Here is a 20,363-nt window from a genome sequence, read left to right on the forward strand (position 1 = left end):
TGGCGCCTGCCTTTGGCCCAGGGCGCGATCCTGGAGACCCGGGATCGAATCCCACGTCGGGCTCCCGGTGCATGGAGCCTGCTTCTCCCTCTGCCTGTGTCTCTGCCTCTCTCTCTCTCTGTATGACTATCATAAATAAACAAAAAAAAAAAAAAAAAAAAAAAAGATTAGTTTGGCCTTCCCTTCAAATGTTTCCCTGTAGAAACATATATATCCATACCCTGCATGGTGTTCAGCACCTACAGAGAAGTCCTTCTTATAATCAAACCCACTGTGGCACCCAGCTTCTGAACCACCTCAATTTCCTTCTTGGAGCTTGTGGTCACCAGGGAAATGGCTCTAAACATTTTGGTCAACTGAATGGGGCAGCTGTGCCCACATCTCCAATGTCAAGAGGAATGAGCACTGTCACCCCCTCTTATATACCTCTTATGGCAACAATCTAAGTTAGAATATACTTAGCCAGACACCTGGGTGGCTCAGTCGTTTAGTGCCTGCCTTCAGCCAAGGGCATGATCCTGGAGTCCTGGGATCCAGTCCTGCATTAGGCTCCCTGCATGGAGCCTGCTTCTCCCCCTGCCTGTGTCTCTGCCCATCTCTCTCTCTCTCTCTCTCTCTGTGTCTCTCATGAATAAATAAAATCTTAAAAAAAAAAAAAATACAAAAAAAAAAAAAAAATACACCGAGCCAGTAAAGGCACAGGGGAGAGAAGATATAGGGTTGGCTTTGGAAAGATAAACTATCTATTTTACTGAGGGTGTATTGAGAGACAAGTCAAGGGTCAGGTTGGGCCTGGGTCACAGAAGGCACTGAGTGGGAGGAGCCATCCAGAGTTTCAGAGCTGGGTTTGTGCAAAATCAATCCAGCAGGCAAACAGAGTTGAGGATCAGAGAGTTCTGAAGGGGCCTCCTGAGCCAAGAGTCTAGAGGGCTCCTAGGACAGCCAGCCCTAGGACAGATGCCTGGGCCAGTTTGATACCCTCTTTTTTTTAAATTTTTATTTATTTACTCATGAGAGACACAGAGAGAGAGGCAGAGACATAGGCAGGCTCCACGCAGGGAGCCTGACGTGGGACTCCCGGGATCATGCCCTGGGCCAAAGGCAGACGCTCAACCACTGAGCCACCCAGGTGTCCCTGATACCCTCTTTGTATAAGATAAGTGGAACAAGAGTCTATCCTCCACTGCCTGCAAAGGACCCAGAAGGACTGAAGGACAGTTTCCTCCCTTCTGGGGATGAAGACAAGCAACTGGAACTGCTCTGAGAAACCTGGTTTTGCCTCACATCAGTCATAAAAATTGCCCACAATTGTTGTCTGTATGGAGAACAGGTTCTATTGACATTGGGGTTAGAGGCCAGAGTGTGTCAGTGCACCGGTGAGGGACTCAGAGATGAGGGTTAGGGCAGTTAGAGGTCTGAGTTGGTGTCAGCAGTTAGCTTTAGGTGACAGGGCACGACTGGTAGGAGGAGTCTCCAGGGGTTGAGGGTCTTCCTCACTCATCCAGTGTAGCAGCTGGAAAGCAGTGAGCCAGGCCTCCAGGATGGCTGCAGCCTAGGGCAGGGTCAGTCTTACCATGGTGGCATGGGCATGAGGAGCCCTTCAGGGACAGTGACATATTGAGCATGGCTCCTGCAAGGCAGCAAAACCTGCTGTGTCCCTGATCTACCAGTGCCCCTGGCAGGGGGCTTTAGCGCTCCCCAGTGTCTAGATGTCTAGAGTCCCAAAATGCTGCTGGCTCCTAGAGGTTGGGAGTAAGTGGGTCTAATAAGAGGGGTCCAGGGTCCAATGTCAGTCCTCTTGTTTGCTGAAGGCAGATGGCCATCCCATGAAGCAGGTGCTTTTCTTAAAGCACGTCCTACTCCAATTCCCTTTCTGTCAAGATCCAAATTTTGGGATTGGGTGGTGATTTTTGCAGCAGTATTTCATGGTCTCCCACATCTCTGGCCTCTAGAGTCTCCTCAAAGGTTTATATTTTAGCAGAACAAATAAGATCTTCTGCATTAGGAATGAGATGGAGGCACTGATCTGACATTCAGTTGCTGTTGCTGCTGCTTTAAGTTAAACGGTGTTGAGGGCCCAGAATAATGTCTTCCAGATGTCCAGCGGGGTCCCAGCTCCTTCAAAGGCTTTTGCACAGTGCCACGGAGTCACCTTGAGGCAACAGCTGCTCTGGTGACCAAGCCTAAGCTTTGGCAGCCCAGCAGCTCAGTGATGACTTGTGGTTCTGGAGCAGAGTAAGGGCTGACAATTTTCCCTGGAGGAGCTGGAATAGCTCACGTCTCAGTTGTTCATGCCAGCTACGTGCCTGCATGACTTCCTCTGGGCTATTTCTTCCCTCTCTCCTTGGGAACTCCTCACTGAGGTTGGTGGGGCAAATCCCAGGAGCAGGGACTTGGGAAAGCTCTGGGAGAGAGTAGGCTTGGAGTCAGACTAGTAGGGTCCTCTGTCCCCATCTTTTGGGGCCTGCTTCTTTGGCTACCCGTCCCTGTCATCTTCCTGGACACACATCCATGTGATTCAATGTCCAAGGCACTTCTTTCTCTGGGCAGTGGTCTTCACGCTTTATTCTCAACTAGACAAAATTTTAAAGTTGATATCCTAAAATATTTAATCTTAAATTTAAATAGTGCAAAAGATATGATCTCTGGTCATAAATATTAACATTTAAAAACTTGTATCAGGCTTTTCTTTATTTATTTTTAAAGATTTTATTTATTTATTCATGAGAGACACAGAGAAAGAGAGGGAGAGGCAGAGACACAGACAGAGGGAGAAGCAGGCTCCATGCAGGGAGACCGACATGGGACTCAATCCTGGGTCTCCAGGATCACGCCCTGGGCTGCAGGCGGCGCTAAACCACTGAGCCACCCGGGCTGCCCTGTATCAGGCTTTTATTTTATTTTATTTTATTTTATTTTAATCTTATTTTAAGACTTTATTTATTGATTCGTGAGAGACACAGAGAGAGAGAGGCAGAGACACAGGCAGAGGGAGAAGCAGGCTCCATGCAGGAGGCCCGATGCAGGACTCGATCCTGGCACTGTGGGATCATGCCCTGAGCCAAAGGCAGGTAGGTGCTCAACCGCTGAGCCACCCAACCATCCCTGTATCAGGCTTTTAAATGTATCAAGTAGAATCCAGATTTCAGAATAATTTGATATTTATAATCATCCACTAAAAATGCACAAAACAGTTCTTTAACAGTTGGAAGTTTTAAAATGTCATTTTTCTTCTAGTACTCATATTTTGATTCTACTTTTCTCAGAGAATTTTATACTGCTGTATTTTATGCTTTATTGATCATTTTTACCTAGAACAAAAATGTATATGAAAACTGACCCTAATTTAAAAAGTTATTTCCTGGGATCCCTGGGTGGCGCAGCGGTTTGGCGCCTGCCTTTGGCCCAGGGCGCGATCCTGGAGACCCGGGATCGAATCCCACGTCGGGCTCCCAGTGCATGCAGCCTGCTTCTCCCTCTGCCTGTGTCTCTGCCTCTCTCTCTCTCTCTGTGTGTGACTATCATAAATAAATAAAAATTAAAAAAAAAAGTTATTTCCTGTGACCATAGGGCTCTAAGTGTTAAATTTCTTCTGGATTTTATTTTTTATATATATTTTAATATTTATTCATGAGAGACACAGACTGAGTGAGAGGCAGAGACACTGGCAGAGGAAGAAGCAGGCTCCTCTCAGGGAGCCCAATGTGGGACTCGATCCCAGATCTCGGGATCATGACCTGAGCCCAAGGCAGGCGCCCAACTGCTGAGCCACCCAGGCGTCCCTCTTCTGGATTTTATTATCATTACCATATGACAATATTCTTAGTCCACAGTTGATCAAAACATTATTTTGAATTTTTATATTAATTTAAGTATTATTTTAAATATTAATAATTATTGAACATGAAAAGTAAAATTTTATTGGAAAGACATTTCTTAATGACCATTGGAGGGGTTGAATTTTTCCAAGTAATTATTACGTCTGTGGATGAATATTACTCATTGCTGGAATGAGACTGGGATCAACATTAATTCTCTTCCTATTTTTCATTTTTATAGACAAGCTCTGGTGAACCTAATTTGCATAAATTAGATGGGGAAAGAGAATTTCATTATAGGAATGTCAGCCAATTCTCTGAATAGCTCTGAGTTATATGATTAAAAACTATATAATGATCTATCATGAAAAATTATTTTCAGTGATCTATTACCTGGCAACTTAATTAGGTCTTTCTTCAATTTTTTTGAAAGCAAAGACTTGGGAACCACTCAACCTGTTAAGGATTTGTTACCCAGCCATAAGTGTTGTTCAGGTTCTTAGCTTCTGGGTTTATACCAACAAAGTTTTGTGAAGATTTATCAAATGATTATTAATTATATCTGCTATTTTTTCCACTTAGAGACACCTTGTTTAAATTGATATGCTCACAAAGGATCCAGAAAGCAAAAATGTTAATTTTAATATACTTTTGCCAAGACAATTTAAAAAATCAAATCCTTCTACCTTATCATATACTTCAAATATATTTTCATTAACATCTTGGAGCTGTAGACTTAATTATGAAAAACATCTGTGACGTTCAGTCCTCGTTGTTAAATAATCAGCCAAATAAAATTACTTTCTATCAGAGAAGGTTTCTCATTTTTTAAGTAATCATGTTAATACATGTCTTATGACAATCATCTTGCTTCTGAATTTTAAGAAATAGATAAGACATAGAGCCTTCCTCTCCTAGACAAATGATAAAAAGATTTGCACTATTTCTCACTAATGCTCTTTTTACTTTATTCTCATGGAACTCTACTTCACATATATATGATGTAAAATTTGACAACAGGGGATGGATTTTTATTTTACTTGAGGGAGAGAGAGAGAGAGCAGGGGGAGGGAAAGAGGGAGAAGTAAACTCCCTGCTGAGCAGGGAGCCTGATGCAGACTCCATCCCAGGACCCCGGGATCATGACCTGAGCCACCCAGGTGCCTCCAGAGGATGGGTTTTCAGACATACAAAATATTACAAATATTTTGAATTTTCCTTTCCTCTGGCACACTGCAATTTTTGCACTCCAAGCCAAGCATCACAGTAGACTGGGGCTGGATGAGAGTAGACCTTTCTTTCATATGGAAAGGGAGCTTGGGGAGGGGAGGTGGGAAGCTAGAGCTGATGTGACAGTCACAGCAGTTTTACGCAAGTACATATGAGTTGAGGATCTGGGAAAAAGTTAATTACTTAAATCCATTCATGTCCCCCCCTCCCCCCCTTCTAAAGTCTTTGTGGACCTCCAGGACACAAATCTCTAGTTTGGAAACCCCTGATGTTTCAGAAGATCATCTAGTCCCCGGGTTCCTCGGTAGCTACTAGGTAGGTGCCTACCATCAAAGAGTCACTTTTGTGGGTCTCTCTGAATAGCTGGACACAGTTTTGTAATGAGAATTACAGGAAATAACTGGACAGATCTGCATAGGAGGGCTCCAGACAGTGAGGCAGTTGCCTTGAGGAGGTTTACAGAAAGGGCCCCTACTAGGCACCCAGCAGTGCCATGGGTGTGTGTCCAGGAAAGGCTGGCTGATCAGCTGGTGAGCAGGCAAGAGGCTTCATGATGGCCTTTACCACTTTAGAGATCACTGTGGTCCAGAGTCAGACCTTTTGCCTTGCAGGCTCAAAACCCCAGCTTGACAGCATGTGGAGGGGGTATATAATCCACATGACTTAAGTTATAAAATCTAGATGTCAGTGTACTGATTTATAAAGAGAAGTCATTGGCATGAAGACTGATGTTAAAATCTATACATAGATCTACATGGAAAGCCCCAGGTGGCATGTTTTTGGAATTCAGAAAATTGTACCTTGCTGCTTGATAAGACCAAGAACTATAAGAGGTCTAGGACCTGATGCCAGTGGTGTAAGGTGTTACCTTCTCAGGGACACCTGAAACTGCACCAACCAGACTGGTCTGGAGTTGCTATTAGGGGAAAGAAAGATCCATCATGCCCAGAAATGGTGAGGGTAGAATCCTGAATTTTCAAAACAGGTCCTATAACTCTCCACCCTTATTGTCCTGACCAGGAAAGGAGATGAACCCTTTCTGGAGAAGAGTGCATTCATTAATCACACTAAGTAATGTAAAGTAGCAGGGAGATAGAGTTAAAAATATTTTTGAGTTGATTCCTAAAAAACTTTTTGACTTTTGAAAGGCCTTTCCAAAGGTCAACAAAAATTAGATGCCCTCAGATAGTAGGGAGTGTGGAATGTCCACCAAATTCTCTGACTAGTGGCCCAAAGTGTGGCCTTTGTGTTGCCCTCCTCCAAAAGTCCCACAGGGGTGGACCAGATGGATGTCACACTCGTAGTAAGCTGCATTGCAGGATGGGACCACTGAGTTCAGGGAGCTTAACTCTTTTATAGCAAGCAGTAAGATAGTCTGCTCTTTGTTCTGAAGTGAGGCATTACTTCATTGTTCAAGGTTGCTTCCTGAAACATTGCCCTGAGAAATGGCTTGGATGAACAGTGGTTGGGCCCTTACATTCTTGGCATACCCAGCAAGACATATGGGAGTACAAAACACTCATGGAGGAATCTCTCAAAATATATGCCCCAGGCAGCTATCAGGGTTCTCACACTCAAGCCAATGACCAACACTTAAAAACAAAGAGCAAAAAACATGTAAAGCTTATTGAAGAATTCCAATTAAAGAAGAGGATCTCTTGAAATAAGAAAAATTGCTCCCTTAACTCATTCTTCCCTTTCAGTATCTTTTTCCTAGTGTTTCAACCACAAACTAAGGCATTACTTTTTCTTCAGGATCTATTCCCTAAAATAATAAAAGCTGTCTTTCATAGTCCTCTGATGACTTAATTTCCTTTTCTTCTTAGATATTCTCCTGAAAAGAAACAGAATCTGGTTATTATTTGTGAGCAATGAATTGTCAATACAACATGCTTCATTATACTTATTCCACAGACATTGGGAGTGACTACCATGTGCTAGAGATGAGAGATACAAGGATGACTGGATAGCTAAGACCCAATCTCTGCTCTCAAAGATATATATATATCTCCTAGAATCTTTCATAATAAAACATTTTTAAATAGTCATAACTCTTCATTTCCCAAATTTTCTATAATTATCATGTAGAATTTTTTGATAGAGAAAAATATAAGAAAACAGAAGCAAAGGAAACAGAAGTAATGAGACAAGTAACTGGTTCCTTAGTAGGTGTTAGCCTCAACCATCCCTCATGAGAATCCAACCCCTTCCGAGATAGCCTGTCCCTTCCTAGAGCAGTGGGATTTTAGTAGCATGATACCAGCTATCTCCTTCTAACTAGTACATACTCTTTGGAGTCTTTTGTGATCCTAAACCAGAATCTAAACCTTTACTGCCAGCCACAGAATCTACTTTACATGGTCAGGCAACATCCCTGGTCACCACAGGAGACCTGGGGAATTAGCTCTGGGCCCTAACTGGTAGGATAGAATCTGGCCTCTTGATAGCTTAATTGCCCATTTTCCTAGCCTCATTTTCTATATACTTTTAATTAGCCCAAATCTACAGGTTTGTTTTTTTAAGATTGTATTTATTTATTCATGAGACACATAGAGAGAAGCAGAGGCAGAGGGAGAAGCAGACTCCATGCAGGGAGCCTGACGTGGGACTCGATCCCAGAAATGTGGGATCACTACCGGAGCCGAAGGCAGACACTCAACTGCTGAGCCACCAGGCATCCCTACAGGTTTGTTTTGTCTTCTTGCTCCAACCCTAGTCTACTGAAACTGAACCTCCCTCAAATTTTGACATGTGTTCAGAAAAAGGTTGTTGTTAAGAGATTGTTTCTTCCAGGTTGGATAGAGTTCCTTCTATTAGATGCTTCCAAAGTTGTGTCCTGTCCAGGCTCAGTCCTGTTTACTGTTAGAATACCTCATTGCCAGCTATGTAGCATGGTTTATGAAACTCCATGCCAGGAAATATTTATAACGACTGGGAAGGTCTGTGCATACATACATTTGTGTGTATTTTTTTCTGTGATGGTACTTATTTTCTCAATTTTTTAAGATTCATTTCTCTGAAATCTTCCCTGATTCTGTTAGGCAAAAGTCACTCATTTATTTGCTCATCCAATATGTATTATTGCTTACTCAACACTAGACACTGTCTTAGGTACTGAAGATAGGAGATTAAGACACAATTGTTTTGTTTGAAGATTTTTAAAATTTATTCATGATAGACATATATATATAGAGAGAGAGAGAGTCAGAGACACAGGCAGGGGGAGAAGCAGACTCTATGCCGGGAGCCTGAAGCGGGACTTGATCCTGGGACTCCAGGATCACGCCCTTGGCTAAAGGCAGGTGCTGAACTGCTGAGCCACCCAGGGATCCCCTGAAGATTTTTTTTTTAAAGATTTTATTTATTTATTCATGAGAGACATGGAGAGAGAGTGAGAGGCAGAGACATAGGCAGAGGGAGAAGCAGGCTCCATGCAGGGAGCCTGATGTGGGACTCGATCCCAGGACTCCAGGATCATGCCCTGGATGGAAAAGAGACACTCAACCGCTGAGCCACTGAGGTGTCCCAAAGACTTTCTGTAAAAAAGATTTTCTTTATTTGAGAGAGAGAGAGAGAGACAGAGAGAGAGCACGAGTGGGATGGGAGTGGGGAGAGTGGCAGAAGGAGAGTATGAGGAAGAAGCAGATTTCCTGCTGAGCAGGGAGCCCCATGTGTGGGGCTTGATCCCTGGACCCTGGGATCACACTCTGAGCTGAAGGCAGACGCCCAACTGACTGAGCCACCCAGGTGGCCCTGAAGATTTTATTTTTTTATTTTTTATTATTTTTAAAAATATTTTTATTTATTTATTCATGAGAGACAATAGAGAGAGAGAGAGAGGCAGAGACATAGGCAGAGGGAGAAGCAGGCTCCCTGCAGACAGTGGGACCCGATACCAGGACCCCGGGATCATGACCTGAACCAAAGGCAGATGCTCAGCCACTGAACCACCCACATGCCCTGAAGATAATTTTATTTAATTAATTAATTAATTAATTAATTAATTAATTCATGAGAGACACACAGAGAGAGAGACACAGGCAGAGGGAGAAGCAGGCTCCACGCAGGGAACCTGATGTGGGACTCCATCCCGGAACTCCAGGATCACACCCTGGGCCAGAGGCAGGCGCTAAACCACTGAGCCACCCAGGGATCCCTTGACAAGTCTTTGAAATAGGCAGTGACATTCTTCTAGGGACTCAACTGCCTCGATGTTAATACTTTGCCAAGGACAAAAGGCAATCCTAGCCCAAACCCCATGACCCCGTAAGTCTACTTTAACATAAAATTTCTTTCTTTCTTTTTTTTTAAGATTTTATTTATTTATTCATGAGAGATACAAAGAAAGAGAGAGAGAGAGATTGAGAGAGGCACAGACACAGGCAGAAGCAAGCTCCATGCAGGGAGCCAGACTTGGGACTCAATCCTGGGACTCCAGGATCACACCCTGGGCTGAAGGCAGCGCTAAACTGCTGAGCCATCCGGGCTGCCCAAATGTAAAATTTCCTTTGGAAACCTCCTTTATCTCTATCCTTCCCCCAAGATACATGTTGTTAATCATTCCCCAAGCATATGACCCACTGATATACATCTGAAGGGTCTCATGACTGAGTTTTTACTCAATAGTAATAAATGATCTTTCCTAACAATAGCTAATCCCCTCAAAATCCTGGAAACCTTGTTCCCAAAATACCTGGGAGGCTTACGCTACCTCTAACCCCCTCCCAACTTGAAAGTGTATAATGGGCCACTCCTCAGGACCCCAGGGTGGCAGCTCTTTCTGCCTACCTGTCCTGTCCCCATGCTTTGATAAAACCACCATTTTGCACCAAAGATGTCTCAAGAATTCTTTCTTGGCCATAGGCCCTAGACCTCACCCCACCAAACCTCACCTATATTCCAAAACAGCATCACCTGGAGTCCATTTTTTGCAATGGCTGTTACACTCCATTGTTCCAGTGGATCTGTAAGTAACCCTAGTATCCTTCCAATAAATTCCTCCTTTCCACCCTAGGTGGTTTGTATTGGCTCTTAGTTACTGACAGTGAGAAGATCTGACTACCATAGGGAAAGAGGCATGGGGGAGCGGGGGACAAACTTACCCAGCTTCTCTGTGGCTTCCACACAAACACTAGGATACATGCCTTCGGTGTAAGTTGCCACCAGAAGATATAGATGGGTCTTCACAACCACCACACCAGTTTTTTCCTGGATAAAAGTAAAACAGATTGTTTTCTTTTGATTCTAGTCACAGGAGTAGCAGTTACACTATGGTCTCACTTGTGCCATTTCTTTACTTCCATACACTCCTATCTGTATTTGGACTCTTCACTATTTTCCACTAACTTAGTTGTTTCTTCTAAAAAAATTGCGAACTTGTAATATTGTATGTGTACTTAGAAAAAGTTCCCCAACTGACTGTAATATACCCCTATCCTAGTGAGAACTGATATAATGAGAAGGTAATACATTTTGGAATTGGACAGCTTTGGGCTTGAATCCCAGTGCCTCCATTTTCTGCAGCATGACTAAGGAAGTTATTTAACCTTGTGAGGCTACTTACTTTATAATGCTGATGAAGTGTGCTTAACCCATAAGATAGGGCATCCAGTAAACGTGAATTTCATCTCCTTATTTCCTTATTGAAGATGTCTTAAGTATAAGAATGCTATAATTTTTTTTTTTTTTTTTTTTTTTTTAGATGAAGGAGGATGTAGAGTATAGAGTACTGAAAAGAGATACTTCAGGCAAGGTTCAGTTGATAGATTCTGGAATGAATAGTTCTCAACTAAGCTCTCCGTTCGTACTTTCTTTCACATATTCCTTTCTAGCATTAGATTTCTGTCTCAGACATTGCCACTGGAGTAAAAGGCCTAATGTTTTATAAACGAGATCAGCAAATTGGAATCAAATTCTTAAGGTTTTACCGAGCTGTCTTCAAATCCTGAACACTCACATTCTTAGCATAAAGAGAATAGTCATCTGCCCGGATACATTTGTAATCCTTTTCCTTGAAATACAATCCTTCTCTTCTGGTTTGTAAAGGGTTCTTGGCGAATCCATTCACAAGTGTTCGGACATCACCAGGCATTACCTGCAGAAGTAAAGAGTGAGCAAACTGTGGCAGGCTGGCCAAATTTGGCCCACATTTGTTTTTATAGGCTTGCAAGCTAAGAATGGTTTTTACATTTTTAAGTCAGTAGATTTAAAAAGCACTAGAATAGGGACGCCTGGGTGGCTCAGCGGTTGGGCTTCTGCCTTCTGGCTCAGGGCGTGATGCTGGAGTCCTGGGGATCGAGTCCCGTGTCGGGCTCCCTGCGTGGAGCCTGCTTCTCCCTCTGCCTGTGTCTCTGTTTCTCTCTCTCTGTGTCTCTCATGAATAAATAAATAAATCTTTAAAAAAATAAAAAATAAATAAAAAAGCACTAGAATAGTATTGTGTGATTTGTAAAAATTACAGGAAATTCAAATTTCAGTGTTCATAAAGATTTGTTGGAACATAGTCACCCCCATTCTTTTATGTATTGTATATGCCCCTTTTCCTATTAAAACTGCATTGCAGTTGTGACACAGGTCATATAGTCCAGAAACCTAAAATGTTTACTATGGATTTTTCCAAAAAAAAAAAAAAAAAAAAAAAAAAAAAAAAGGTTAAAATGCTTACACCCAAACTTGCTTTTTCTTACACTAAATCCTGGCGATGCCACGCACAAGCTTCGCTCCTGGAGTTTGATGAGTGCTGCACTGTCCACATGCTTTGTTCCCAGGAGGGTATCTAACAGCAAGTTCTGCAAATGACTCATGTGTTCCCTCAGCTCTGAAAAAGGGAACCACAGTTGAAAGGATTCGCTCTGGCCAGCTTTGAAAAGGCCCCTGAATACAAACCTCCCTAAGGCCCTTTCTTTGGACAGTTTTCAGCGTGTGCGCTCGGGAAGTAGTGAAAATGAAGAGTGAACACGGTGGTCCGTCATCAAATAGCCATCAATAAATACTCCAGGAGGAAAACGGAAAAACCACGGTTCACACGGTGAGTTTGGAAAATCACTGCTCTTCATTATCTAGTTACGCTAATGGTTCGCATCAGAATCACCTGAGATTATAAACCCAAACACCTGCGAGGTGCAGCCACTGATGCAATCAGCGGGTTCTGAGTCTTCACGTTCACTCACCCCTGACCGGCACCGGCGACTACTATGGGCCCTGATGCAGGGGTCTAAATACACTAAAAAGGCATTTAAAGCGGCATTTTCCGTACAAGTCCCCACGTTTTGGGCCGTCCTCACAGGGACAACCTCCACAAACACTCTTCCTTCTAGGGGATGCTGAGGGCAGGCGCCCCTTTCCGGACACTCCCGCGCAGTGGTTTACCCCACGGGGGTTCCAAGAGGGACTAGAGGCGGGGGTGGGGCGCGGGGCTAACTAAAGTCCAGTCGTGCCGGCTGGGGAGGCGCACAGGACTGGGAGGGCGCGGTGACCGAAGCCAGAGCAGAAAGGACCACGCAGCGACGAGACCAAGGAGACCAGCGCTCCGCCGAGACTGCACGGTAGCCGGGCAGCGGCTGGTCAACGGACGCGGGGGAGGGCGGGGCGGGAAGGCGACGGGCCTAGCTATTGGCTGAGACATCTGCCCGTCACTGAGGAGCGCTCCTGTTTGGCTGGCTAACCACGCCCCGCCCACCAGGGTCGGCCCCCACAGGCGCCCCGGTGACTCCTCCGCGGCGCTGGGCTCGCGTGCGCAGTTGCGCGAAGCTTAGGGACGTAGCCGCGGGGCTCCGGCCGCTTGACAGAATCCTGACTTGTCGTCTGTCGCGGCGCGCGGCTGCGTCAAGGAGACACTGGACGCGTACATTCTGTCATTCTGAGGCGACAGGCCCGAGCTCACGGGGCTGAGGGACTCGGCTGGCGCGCTCTCCGGTCGCTGCCGACCAGTGCGGGGCGGTGGGCCGTGGGGCCGGAGCCCCGCGTGCTGCAGGGAGCCGAAGGCCCAGCCAGCCTTGGGAGGGGCGGGGGGCTGAGGTACCTGTGACGGTCTGCAACTTTCCTGTCAGGCAGGGCGGAGCACGCACGCCTCTTGTTGACGGGGTGGGAGGGAAGGGACGGGGCGGTGGGTGCTGTAGGTCTACAACGGGTGCAAGCCCTGATGACCGCTTCCCCCCTCAGATGACGGTCCTTCTTCTGTGAGTAGGGGATGGGGGGTGGGGGATGCAAATTTTGTGTGAGAGCCCCTCCCCCTCTCCAAGCAGCCCTGCCCGTGCGGGTTCCGTAGCCAGAAAGTCGCAGCTCTTCTCGGGGGTCCGCGTCCTGAATCTGAAAACTGCTGCAGCGCGACCCCTAGAGGTCTGGGTGGTAGTTGCCGCGCCGGCTCGAGAGGGCAGTGCTGTGGGAGGACGTGGGAAGCCTGGAATTCCGGGGGGGGCGGAACGCCGGGGTCAGCCCGGGGAGAACCTCCTCTGCTTCAAAGTGGCTAGGTCTGAAGGCCTCCCCAGAAGCTGTGGTGAAGGCCGCTTGTGAAGGAAGGTGGGGGTGGCTACTAATTCAGAATCCGTTCCACATCCGTTCGTGGTTGCAAAGATTGATGGTGAAGTAGCAGAAAAGGAGGGTTGTGAATTCTCATTAACTGAATAAGCTGCATTTTTAAAGTTTTCCTAGGGGCTGTGTTATTTGTGACCGCGATGAGAAATTTCGTCAGTGATGATCTGATAACTGACAAACTTCACAGGCCCAAGAGCTCGAAAGACTGGTTGGAACCACAGCCACTTTATTTGGTGGAGGTAATAGTAACATGGCATTTTGCATTTTTGTATTTGAGTAGTTGCACTGAAAAGTGGCTTGTGCTTAGTATTTTTCCTGTGTTTTCTATTTCGTTGCTGCTTTTTATTCAGTCGCTACTAACTTTGTGTTTGGTATTCATTTTCTAGATTGTTAAGGTGGGTTCATTGTTAATTATTTTTTCTATATAACAAAGTTACAAACTTTGGCCTGAAGCACTCTTTTAACTGCATCACTGAAATTATAGATGTTTTTTAAAACTACTGTAATTTCTTTTTTTCCAAACATCTTTATTAAGGTATTCACTGATAGACCATGAACTGCATATGTGTAAAGTGTACAGTTTGATAAATTTTGATGTATGTATTCATCACCACAATCAAGAGAATGAACATATTCAGTGTTCTCAGTTTCCTTTTTTTTTTTTTTTTTAAGATTTTATTTATTCATGAGAGACAGAGAGAGGTAGAGACATAGGCAGAGGGAGAAGCAGGCTCCCTGTAAGGAGCCGAATGCGGACATGGACTCCATCCCAGGACCCTGGGATCATGACCGGAGGCAAAGGCAGATGCTGAACCACTGAGCCATCCAGGTGCCCCTCAAAGTTTCCTTGTGTCTCTTTTGACATCCTTCCCTCGTTGCATACCCTCAGACAATCCCTGATTTGCCTTTTGTCACTATACTTTAACATTTAAAAAAATTTATACAGGGGATCCCTGGGTGGCTCAGCGGTTTGGCGCCTGCCTTTGGCCCAGGGCATGATCCTGGAGTCCCGGGATCGAGTCCCACGTCAGGCTCCCAGCATGGAGCCTGCTTCTCCCTCTGCCTGTGTCTCTGCCCCTCTCTCTCTCTCTGTCTATCATAAATAAATAAGTAAATAAATAAATCTTTAAAAAAATTTATACAAATGTAATCTTACAGCATGAATTCTTTTTGTCTGGTTCTTTCACTTAGCATAATTATTTTGCAGTTCATCTATATTGTGGCATGTATCAGTACTTCACCGCCAGCCCCTGCTTTTTTACCCCCCCCCCCGAATATGCTAGTTTGTCCATTCAACTAATGGAAATTTGGTTTATTTGCATTTTTTGGCTATTACAAATAAAGTTAGCAACACTCATGTACATGGACATATGCTTTCATTTCTCTTGGGTAAGTATCTAGTTGTGGAATGACTGGGTCATATAGTAAGTGATTCTAACTTTTTATAAAACTGTTAAACTGTTTTCTAAAGGAGTTTGCCCTCTACATACATAGTTCAAGGATCCACCAGAGATTTGGCCAGTAATGTTGTGAAATTTGTGGCAACTCCTCTATGGCTCTCTCATTTCAGGTATTTCTCCTTTGACTTTCCAGCTCCTATGGTTGTCCTGAACTCTGTCTTCTAGTTCTTTTTTTTTTTTTTTAAAGCTTATTTTTTTAAGTAATTGTACACTCAACATGGGGCTCAAACTCACAACCCTGATATCAAGAGTTACATGCTCTTCTGACTAACCAGCCAGGCGCCCCTGTCTTCTAATTCTTGAATTCAGTAAAACAGCATGTTTCTGATTTAAACCATCTGCTTTAGTTCTAATGGAGGCCTGCTTTTAGACAAAAGTCCGTAAAAACTGAAAGCTTATGCCAGTGCTATTCTCTTTTTCCAAGGATTGACTACGTTCTTGTTTCTCTCTGCTTTTGGTCAGACTCCAGTGTTTTCAGATTGTTGTTTTTTATATTTTTGTCCTGAATATTAATTCTGTACCTATCTTGGTTTTTGAGAACAACAGGTTTGCCAGGAATAGCAACTCTAGTTTGAGTTTTAAATTTTATTTTTTTTTTATTTTGGAGAGATAGTGAGTGGGGGGTGGGCAGAAGGAGATGGAGAGACAAACTGAAGCTGACTTCATCTGGGTGAGGAGCCTGACATGTGGCATGATCTTGGACTCTGAGATCATGACCTGAGCCAAAACTAGGAGTCAGATGCTGAACCAACTGTGCCACCCAGGGACCCCAATAATTTGATTTAAGATTTGATTTTCAAAATTTAATTCTTGTCATTTTAGGCATTAGCTAAAGAAGATATTGATACAGCTATTCAATCAATATTATATAGAGAAAATTATGTAATTAAGGTAAGAATTGGCTACAGAATGTGTCATAATTAAAAATTCTGTTTATCCATTTTAGATGTGCGTCATCATTATACAAATTTTATTTTATTTATTTATTTTTAAATTTTTTTATTCATGAGAAAGAGAGAGATAGAGTTAGAGACACAGGCAGAGGGAGAAGCAGGTTTCCTACAGGGAGCCTGATGTGGGACCTGATCCCAGGACCCTGAGATCATGATCTGAGCCAAAGGTAGACCCATGGAGCCACCCAGGTGCCCCTCATTATACAAATTTTAGAAAATATAGAAAATAGAATTGAAAACACTCAGCTCTTAGGATTAACCTTAAGAGATCTCTGAGACTTTAATTGACTTCTCTCTCTCTCTCTGCTTAAAAATATTTCTTTACTCATGGGGGGGGGGGCAGAGATAGAGGGAGAAGAAGGGAGCCCTATATAAGGCTTGATCTGAGGACCTCAGGATCATGACCTGAGCAGAAGGCAGACAGTTAACTGACTGCCAGGTGCCCGCTTCCTTCCTCTCTTTATATGTTGTGGGGATTCTTTCACAGATACTTTTATTTTTTAAAAGATTTATCTGAGGGAGAGAGAGAGCAACAGAACAACAAGCAGGGGGAGGGGCAGAGGGGGAGGCAGACTGCCCGCTGAACAGGGAGCCCAATGTGGGGCTCCATCCCCGGACCCTGAGGTAGTGACTTGAGCCAAAGGCAAATGCTTAACTGAGTGAGCCACCCAGCACCCCACACAGATACTTTTATAGAAGAGTTTTCCCCAACTCCTTTCATCTAGTGGAGATTCTGTAGAGTCACTGTGTATTCTTAAAAGTTTTAAGAGCTATTTTTGGAAGACGCTGACCAGTTATTACTCAGGTACGCATAGGTAAGAAGAAGGCTTTTTTTTTTTTTTTTTTTTTTTTTTTAAGGCTTTAACTCTAACAGGATGGGCTTATTTATAAGGCAAGATGAAGGTCCATGTAGAATAAACATTGGAGTGGGTAGCCTATAAGGAAAAATTTTCTTTAAGAGTTGTTTAAAAATGAAAGAAGCTATTCAGTAAGAATAGTTGGAGAGTGCTATGACCTGAAGCTAGGGAGGGATATAACCTAGAGAAGCTCTCAAAGTTCTTAGTTTATTTATTTTTCATTTTGAATTTTATGTTGATTGTAGGAATCACATGATTTCATTTGCTAGATGAAAGATAGATAAGTGGATAAGTTTTAGTTGATAGTCTAAATCATTTTCTTTACAGGCTGCTTGCCATTTCATCCAGGTTGTGCTATGCGTGTGCCTCTCTATTTTTTTTTTTCCTCCATAGAATATACTTCCACATTTGGTCATCCCTACTCTTCCTAGATAACTGTTCATTCTTTAAGGCCCTTTCCAAAGGTGTCCCACTCTAGGAATTAAAAAGAAAGAAAAAAATTTTTTTGGAAGATTTTATTTATTTGAGAGAGAGAGAGTGCATGAGCAGGGGAAGGGGGGGAGAGAGAAGGAGGGAGGGAGGGACTCAGCAGGGAGCCTGACACAGGGCTCAATCCCAGGATCCTGAGGTCATGATCGGAGCCAAAGGCAGATGCCCAACAGACTGAGCCCCCTAGGTGCCCCTAAAAAAGAAAAACTAGTCATTTTTTTTTTTTTTTTACCATTTTGGTAAAATATATATAACTTTGCTATTTTTAACCATTTTTAAGTGTACAATTCAGTGACATTAATTACATTCACATGTTGTACAACCATCATCACTATTTCCAAATAGATGGATGTTGTGAAACCATCACCATTATCTATTTCTAAAACTTTCATCACCCCAGCCAAAACTTTACACACATGAAGTAATGACTTCTCATCCCCCCAGCCCCCAGAGGTCCCTCTAATAATCTCTAATTTACTCTTTGTTTCTATGAATTTGCTTATTCTAGATAATTCCATTAAGTGGGATCCTACAATATTTGTCCTTTTGTATCTGGCTTATTTCACTTAGCATATTGTTTTCAAGACTCATCCATGTTGTAGCATGTGTCAGAACTTCATTTTATGGCTGCCTAATATTCCATTTTGTGTATATACCACATTTTGTTTATATATCCATTTGTTCATAGACACTTGGAGTGCTTTCACCTTTTGGTTATTGTGACTGATGTTACTATGAACGTTGATGTATGAGTCTCTGTTTTTTTTAGTGTGTATCCTGCTGTATTATCCCTCCTCCTATTGTTTTGTATATTTGTTTTGTAGTCTGTCTCTCCAGGCAGAGCAAGCATGTTGTCTAATTTATCTATGTATTATTCATTATTTCCAGTATAGTGTGTGTCACTCAGTAGAAGCCAAATAAATGATTGAATTAATGAATGACTTTGAGTTTTTATTAGGAATATAAATGAGTTTAAATTTTAGAACAAGATAGCTTTAAGATAATTGTCTTTTCTATCATTGTTTATTAGGAACTAGATAAGTATTTACTACATCATGACTTCTTAAATGAAAGAAGAAAAGAGGTGTTATATAAAAGATGGGCTGACCATGTGGCACATCCTCTCCAGAAGAAAATTATAGAAAAAGTTTGTTCACACAAGAAGATTAGAAAAAGGAGACAAGAAGAATTAGATGGTTTTTTAAAACATGTAAATAAAAAGGTACAAAGAGTTCATTTGATACTTATTTCAGTTGGTTCACAACTATGATTATAATCATCGAAACGGCCTGCTCCTCTGACTCTATATATGTATAATCTCTACTCTGTTATAGCATATACTATTCTCTTTTTTTAAAATTTATTTTTATTTATTTATGATAGAGAGAGAGAGAGAGAGGCAGAGACACAGGCAGAGGAGAGGGAGAAGCAGGCTCCATGCCAGGAGCCCGACACGGGACTCGATCCCGGGACTCCAGGATCGTGCCCTGGGCCAAAGGCAGGCGCGAAACCGCTAAGCCACCCAGGGATCCCCAGCATATACTATTTTTTTTTTTTTATACTATTCTTAAGTCCAGAGCATGTGGAAAGGATGAAGGGAAGAGGGTTAGGTCTAGATTTAGATGCACATATTAGATTCATATTTCTTTGCTTTTTTAATGTAATTATTAATTTTATATACTAATGAAATTTAGGCTCTAGATTTAGGATGGATATATATATATATATATATATATATATATATATATATAATAAATTTTTTTTCCTAGAACTTGTTATTTACAAAGCTATAAAATATTTCTGTTTTGACATTTTTAAGATATCTGAGATATTTGACTAATGAGCAAAATTCCCAAATCTGTTAGTGTTCCAACATTCATTATTGTTGCAAATTTTAAGTAGATTCCTTCTATCACTATAATATTTATTACTTGGCTACATCAAGTTTAATTTCAAATTTGGCTTTCCCTTTTGCAGTTGTCATTGGTGCTGTTTTTATTTATTTATTTATTTATTTATTTATTTATTTATTTATTTATTTATTTTGGTGCTGTTTTAAAGCAGAAGAATGGAACTGTGTGACTCTAGAGTCTTGTTATGCTCAAAATTAATTATGTACCTCTTGTCATGTATAGTTTTGCTTCCTTCCTGTAGGGAAATGCATTTATAGAGCATTATGATCCAAAAGAGTATGATCCTTTTTATATGAGCAAAGAGGACCCGAATTTTTTTAAGGTAGGATAGATTTCTTATTTTTGGTATTATGTGGTTGTTTTTTTGAGTAGCCCTAATGTATGGGTAGTCCTTTAGTTATTTCCTAAGAATGCAGTAACATCTTTTTTTTTTTTTTTTTTTTTTTTTTTTTATGATAGTCACATAGAGGAGAGAGAGAGAGGGAGAGAGAGGCAGAGACATAGGCAGAGGGAGAAGCAGGCTCCATGCACCGGGAGCCTGATGTGGGATTCGATCCCGGGTCTCCAGGATCACGCCCTGGGCCAAAGGCAGGCGCCAAACTGCTGCGCCACCCAAGGATCCCAGAATGCAGTAACATCTTAAGAATAGTTTCCCATCTCCATATCTTAGAGATGAATAAAAAAGCCAAAGTCCAAAGTAAATTAAACTTTTATAAAATTTGAATATATTGTGTAATAATTATAACAAGTAATATTAAAAAATTTCATAGACTTTAAAAATTTGTTACAAATTTTACAATACATGAATTTTTTTTTTTAGAGAGAACAGGTGGGGGTGGGGGGGTGGGGTTGGGGTGGGGGTTGGGGAAGGGTATGGGGAGAGGGAGAGAGAATCTTAAGCAGGTTCCACATCCAGCATGGAGGCCTATGCAGGACTCTGTCTCACAACCCTGAGATCATGACCTGAGCTGAAATCAAGAGTTAGACACTTAACCAACTGAGCTACCCAGATGCTCCCCCAAAATCGTTTTTTGTTCGTTTTTTTTTTTTTTTTAAGATTTTATTTATTCATGAGAGACACAGAGAGAGAGGCAGAGACATAGGCAGAGGG

General features: G+C 42.6%; 2 protein-coding genes across 26 annotated transcripts in view; one reads left to right on the plus strand and one right to left on the minus strand.

The window, feature by feature from the left end:
* Positions 1-6,659: 6,659 nt before the first annotated feature.
* Positions 6,660-12,642, minus strand: PFN4 (profilin family member 4). Of its 6 annotated transcripts, none has more exons than XM_025454524.2 (5): positions 12,502-12,642; positions 11,735-11,865; positions 11,005-11,142; positions 10,151-10,256; positions 6,660-6,882 (listed from the first exon to the last, which is right to left on the minus strand). In XM_025454524.2, the coding sequence occupies exons 2-5, from the start codon at positions 11,849-11,851 to the stop codon at positions 6,854-6,856; spliced, it is 390 nt and encodes a 129-aa protein (XP_025310309.1). In that variant the 5' UTR covers positions 11,852-11,865; positions 12,502-12,642; the 3' UTR covers positions 6,660-6,853. The 6 variants fall into 6 exon arrangements, with proteins under 6 accessions (XP_025310309.1, XP_025310311.1, XP_025310310.1 ...); XM_025454526.3 differs by having other exon boundaries at positions 12,469-12,615; XM_025454525.3 differs by having other exon boundaries at positions 12,417-12,608.
* A 107-nt stretch (positions 12,643-12,749) lies between these two features.
* Positions 12,750-20,363, plus strand: part of LOC112664709 (protein FAM228B) — a 45,385-nt gene continuing 37,771 nt past the window's right edge. For 10 of the 20 annotated variants that reach the window (XR_007403296.1, XR_007403298.1, XR_007403295.1 and 7 more), the window contains exons 1-4: positions 13,392-13,819; positions 15,863-15,931; positions 18,370-18,561; positions 19,494-19,574. Coding sequence is in view for 15 of the 20 variants with exons in the window: in XM_049096073.1 (XP_048952030.1) it covers positions 13,721-13,819; positions 15,863-15,931; positions 18,370-18,561; positions 19,494-19,574 (441 nt within the window). In the remaining 5 variants the exon portion in view is untranslated. The other 10 variants (XM_049096068.1, XM_049096079.1, XM_049096067.1 and 7 more) reach the window with 10 other exon arrangements.

Source organism: Canis lupus, chromosome 17 (genome assembly GCF_003254725.2).
Source record: "Canis lupus dingo isolate Sandy chromosome 17, ASM325472v2, whole genome shotgun sequence".
Lineage (NCBI taxonomy): Eukaryota > Metazoa > Chordata > Mammalia > Carnivora > Canidae > Canis > Canis lupus.